The following is a 6,034-nucleotide window of genomic DNA, read 5'->3' as shown; positions in this document are numbered from 1 at the left end:
ATCGAGTTAGAGATATTACCATTAAAATTAAATTTTCATTCTTTATCTCAACAAGATATTATACAAAAGTATCCATCGGTTTTTAATGAGGAATTAGGATGTTTTAAACATAAAACTTTTAAATTGTATTTAAAAGAAAACACTATTCCTGTGTTTTGTAAACCTAGAGTTATACCTTTTTCCCTTAAGGATCTGTGAGTAAGGAATTGGAAAGACTAATTAAAGCAGAGCTGTTAGTTCCTGTGGAATCAAGTGATTGGGCTACTCCTATAGTCCCAGTGGTTAAACCTGATAAATCTATAAGGTTGTGTGGGGATTATAAGGTTACTTTAAATAAATATCTGGAAGTCGATAGATATCCGATACCTAGAGTAGTAGACTTAATAAGAGCATTCCAGGGAGCAATTGTATTTTGTACATTAGATTTATGCCAAGCATAACAACAGTATTATGTTTGCGCTAGTTAGGACATACGCGCGGACTGTCGCGGACAACAAAACAACTGACTGCGAGTGCGATCTAATTAAGACTGTTTATTATAATATAAATCGGCTATCGCAGTATCGCGTTATCGTCGATACCGATTACATAATAGTTTTATTATACCTACTATATAATAATATTAATTAGGTAACATACATAACAAACAGTTGTTACTTGACGAAGAAAGTCAAAAGTTAACCACAATTTCTACTCATAAAGGGTTATACATGTTCAAAAGATTACCATATGGAATTTCATCTGCACCGGGTATGCTGCAAAGGGAAATGGAAAAGTTACTTTGTAATATACCAGGTACAGTTTGTTTTTATGATGATGTAGTAGTATCAGGTAAAGATTACGCAGAAGTAAATAATAGACTTGATAGTGTTTTGAAAAAGTTGAATGATGCTGGCTTAACTCTAAAAAAAGGTAAATGTAAGTTTTTCAGTGATAATGTTACATTTCTCGGTTATCATATTGATAAGGAAGGACTGCACATACCTAAAGAGAGAATCAAAGCTATAACAGGAGCCCCAAACCCTAAAAACGTTCAGGAAGTTAAAGTTTTTTTGGGATTAGTAAATTATTATGGCAAATTTATTAAAAATAAGTTTTTTAAAGCAGGTGCCTTGTATGCATTACTTAAAAATAATGTTAAATTCCATTGGGGGGTGGAACAAAAATTAGCTTCCAAGAAAATCAAAGAATCAATAGTATCTGAGAATATACTGGTGCATTATAATAGTAGTTGGGAGTTAATAGTTGCAAGCGACGCTAGCCCAATTGGCATTGGTGCGGTCTTGTCGCATAGATTACCTGATGGATCGGAAAAACCTATTGCCTTTGCGTCTCGTACATTAACAGATTGTGAAAAGAAGTATGCACAAATCGATAAAGAAGCTTTGGCTATAGTTTTTGCTGTTAGGTATTTCCACCAATATGTTTTTGGGCAACAATTCATTTTGAGAACTGATCATAAACCGTTAGTGAGTATTTTTGGAGAAAATAAAGGGATACCAGTTATAGCTGCACATAGGCTTCAAGATATGCAGTGTTTTTATCAGGGTACTCGTATAAAATTGAATTTATTAATGGGGTGAATAATGGTAATCCAGATGCCTTATCTAGATTCGGATAACATTAATGATGCTGAGAGTGATAATTTTTTTTATTAATTTAATAATGACGAATATAAAATCAATTACTGATTTAGATATTTGTACAGAAATTAAGGAAGATAAAGTGCTACGTGAAGTTTATTTTAGGGTATTATCTAATAAATGGCCAGATAAGATCAAAAAAGTAAATGATGAATTAAAGCCTTATTTTAATCGAAAAAACGAATTAACCATTGAAGTAGGGTGTTTGTTATTGGGACATAGAATAGTAGTACCTGGTAAATTCCAAAAGGAATTATTAAATGAGTTACATCATACTCATATGGGCACGGTTAAAATGAAATCTGTGGCGAGGTCATATATCTGGTGGCCTGGTATTGATAAGGATATACAGAACATCACAAAAAGTTGTGTTGCTTGTTTAGCTCATAGTAATAATCCACCTAAAAGTGTATTACATAGTTGGCCCTGGCCAGAAGGACCATCACAACGTGTTCATTTAGATTTTTTAGGACCTGTAGATGGTAAAATGTTCATAGTAATAATTGATGCTTTTTCAAAGTGGTTATATGTTAAACATTTACTTAATATTACTACAGTATCAACTATCAAAGTGTTAAGAGAATATTTTTCAATTTGGGGAATTCCAAAAAAATTAGTCACTGACAATGGACCTTCTTTATGTTCATATGAAATGGAAGAGTTTTTAAAAATTAATGGTGTTACACATATTAAGACTCCACCATATAGTCCTTCGACTAATGGAGCTGCAGAAAATGCAGTCAAAACCTTTAAAATGTTTCTTAAAAAGTGTGCAAAAAAATCAGATATAGAGGACAACATAAGTAAATTTATTCTAGCGTACAATAGTACAAATCATTGTTCAACTGGGGTGAGTCCTGCAGAGTTACACATTGGTAGACAGTTGAATATAGCATTGGATAGATTAATAGTCAAGGCAAAATATAATTATACAAAAAGCTTAGAAAGAGCCAAGGAAAATTATAAGGGTGGTAGAACAAAAACGTATGAAATTGGAGATGAGGTTATGTGTAGGAATTATGGAGAAGGGAATAGTGGATACAGGGAAAAATTATACAAAAATTATCACCTATTACATACTTAATTAAAATTATTAAGGGTAACATTTATAAGCGACATTTAAACCAAATAATTGATTGTATGAATAAAAATGAAAAAGAAGTAGAAATTAATGGAGATTTATTAGAAGAATTACAAAATGCTGATAATAATAAGGGTAATATTAAAGAACAAATAGTTATAAGTGAAAGTGTTAAAGAGGCAGAAAAAGAAGTAGAATTGGAAACAGAGGATAAAGTTGAGGGGGTGGAATTGAGGAAAAGCCGTAGGGTTATTAAACCTCCTGTTCGTTTGGATTTATATAGTATTGAATGTTAATTTATTATTATTATTATTTAATTATAATGTTCAAATTATTTAATAATTAATATACAATATTACTTATATTATTTTTATTATTATTATACAATTAGTATTATATTATATTTAATAATTTTATATGAAATGTAATTCATATGTAAGTCGGGAGGACTGTAATGTATGTAATATGTATTATTCCATGATGAATAAGTTCAAGGTTATGTTTTATTTATTATGTTTTAAGCTGTTCGTCATTATATTATGTTTAATGTCATACTCTATGGTTCAGGGGTTCTTTATCTAGTTCTCTCGTTGCGCGAAGTATAGATTTACGTAGCAAAACTGGTTTTTCCCTTGGCCGCTTGGGGTCTTCTCTTTTGGAACAGCGTATAACTCAATTATACGCAATCCTGTAAAGTATTTAAGTAAAAGTATTCAAATACTTTTTTTAAGTATTGAATAAGTCGCGGTCTGCACTTTGCTCGTCGCACACGTATTATTACGCCCCACTAAATTTTCGTGATCCCGTCAAACTCTCGTATCCGAAATTGTCGTATTTAGCACGAAAAAAATAGCAATCGTCTTCCCTATCTATTTATACAAATTTTAAATACTGTAAGTGCGCCTAAGTGCACTTTTTCTTATTAAATGTAATCGAATTACGTTTACGTTTAAAGCAAGTACTTATTGTCTACTCTGTAACCATCGCGCCATCGCTGCAACGAGCAGCGGTACCTGACCTTTGCCCACCAGATAACATGCCGCGATCTTCCAACGTACCCACATCGCCGAAAGTGAACAATAAACATGCAGATAAAAACAAAAACAGCAACAATATACAGGCAGCTCGCCTAATCAAAAATTCTGCTATGCTGAACTATGCTGAACTCCTATGCTGAACTCCACCGATCCAACTTCACTCCAGGTTGTTAACACGGATGCCGGTTGGACACAAAAGACAAGTAAAAGAAACCATTCAGACTCATTTGAGCCAAAATCTCCAGACCCTACCTTAAATAATAAAAAAAAAAATAATAAATTATTTATAACGGCAAATCGTTACGAAGTGCTTACTCAAAATGAACCTACTACTACAATAATCGAAACCGACACTGTCTCTGAGGGATCCATCATCATTGATCATATAAAACCCCCGTCCCCAATCTTCATGAAAGGAGTTTTAAACTTCCCTGGCTTTTCCTTAGTTCTAATTGAGCTAATCGGAGTAGACAATTTTTACTGCAAATCTTCCACCGATCGATTAAAAATACAGACTGCTAACCTGAATCATATAGATCTCTAATTCGCTACCTAAAGGACAAAAAAGCGGAATACCACACCTTCCAACTGAGAGAAGACAAACCATTAAGAGTGGTTATTCGAAACTGGCACCCCTCCACACCTACGGAACTGATTGAATCTGAACTTGAAACACGTCTTTAAGAAATCAGGCAAGTCACAAACGTGCTGCATAAGATCAATAAACGCCCGCTCCCATTGTTCTTCATTGATTTGGAACCCACCGACCACTCTAATGAAATATACCATTTATCTTCCCTTCTTCATACGAAGGTAAAAATCGAAGAGCCATACAAACCAAAGATGGTTAGTCAATATCTTAATTTTCAAGACTACGGTCACACGCGATCATACTGTGGCTACTCAGCTCGTTGTGTCCGCTGCAGAGACTCACATTCTTCCTCAGACTGCACCAAATCAAGAGATTCTCCTCCCAAATGCGCCCTGTGTTCAGGCAACCACCCAGCCAACTACCGAGGATGCAACGTCTATAGAGAACTTCAGCAACGAAATAAGCCTAACAATAAAAGTAACTTTTTACATGATAATGTTAATTTTAAGTCAACTAATAATAATTCTACTGTAAAAGAAAGCCACCCGCCTCTGAAAACTAATCCGAGCACCCTCCCTCCCTCTTCATCCCAGAGAACTTATGCTCATGCTACTTCAAATCAATCAAGAGATACTTCCCACTCTCCCCCCGTATTAGATTTTGATAAAAAATTGTCAAGTTTAACCCCTTAATTACACTCCTAACACAAGTTATCTCATCTCTCTTAAAGAACAAAAATGACAAATAACTCGCCCACCTCAAAATCAATCATCGTCATTCTTTTCAATGCTAATGGCCTAAAAAACCACGTCAATGAATTACAAGCTGTCTTATATGAAAAACGCATCGATATTGCCTTAATTACTGAGACTCACTTTACCAAATACTCCAATGTATTTATCCCAGGATATACTCTGCTCAATTCCAATCATCCAGACAACAAAGCTCATGGTGGTGTTGCCATCATAATTAAATCTACTCTTTCCTTTGTTCCACTTCCAAACTTCTCGCAAGATTATCTTCAATCCTGTGCTGTATCTATTAAGCTGAATAATATACCTATCATATTTGCTGCAATCTACTGCCTCCCAAGACACAACATCTCTTCAACTCTTTTTCTCGACTATTTCTCATAATTTACTTCAAATTTCATAGTCGGTGGAGATATTAATGCGAAGCATCAAGCCTGGGGATGTCGAGCAAACCCACGTGGCAATGTTTTATACAATTTCGTCAATGCCAAAAAATACTCAATACTGACCCCTCCAGGTCCAACTTACTGGCCAACTTCTTTACGTAAAAAACCTGACATCCTTGATATTTTCATTGCCAAAGTACCAAGTAATTTATTGTGCACTCCGGAAAATGTCCTGGATCTAAACTCTGACCATTCATCTGTACTTCTGACAATCAATGCATCCCCAACATTACGTATGACACCTCCAAAACTATTTTACCCTTCAACAGATCGTATTAAGTTCCATAACTTAGTAGATCAAGAGATCACCCTGAACGTCAAATTAAAAACACATGAGGATATCGATAACGCTGTTGATAAATTTACCTCAATCATTCAATCAGCTGCTTGGGCTTCCCAATCTAAATCTACTCAAACTGCCAATAGCATCCCACTATAACCGATACATATACGTTCATTAATTACAGATAAAAGGAGAGCTAG

The 6,034-nt window shown here is 34.4% G+C and overlaps 1 protein-coding gene across 1 annotated transcript; it reads left to right on the top strand.

The window, feature by feature from the left end:
• The first annotated feature begins 1,665 nt into the window (after positions 1-1,665).
• Positions 1,666-3,020, top strand: LOC100575932 (uncharacterized protein K02A2.6-like). The gene is made up of 3 exons (XM_008181967.1): positions 1,666-2,125; positions 2,261-2,646; positions 2,742-3,020. The coding sequence occupies exons 1-3, from the start codon at positions 1,666-1,668 to the stop codon at positions 3,018-3,020; spliced, it is 1,125 nt and encodes a 374-aa protein (XP_008180189.1).
• Positions 3,021-6,034: the final 3,014 nt, after the last annotated feature.

The sequence above is a fragment of the Acyrthosiphon pisum genome, chromosome A1 (assembly GCF_005508785.2).
Source record: "Acyrthosiphon pisum isolate AL4f chromosome A1, pea_aphid_22Mar2018_4r6ur, whole genome shotgun sequence".
Lineage (NCBI taxonomy): Eukaryota > Metazoa > Arthropoda > Insecta > Hemiptera > Aphididae > Acyrthosiphon > Acyrthosiphon pisum.
The sequence above is the reverse complement of the archived record's forward strand: the minus strand, read 5'-3'. Positions and strand labels throughout refer to the sequence as shown.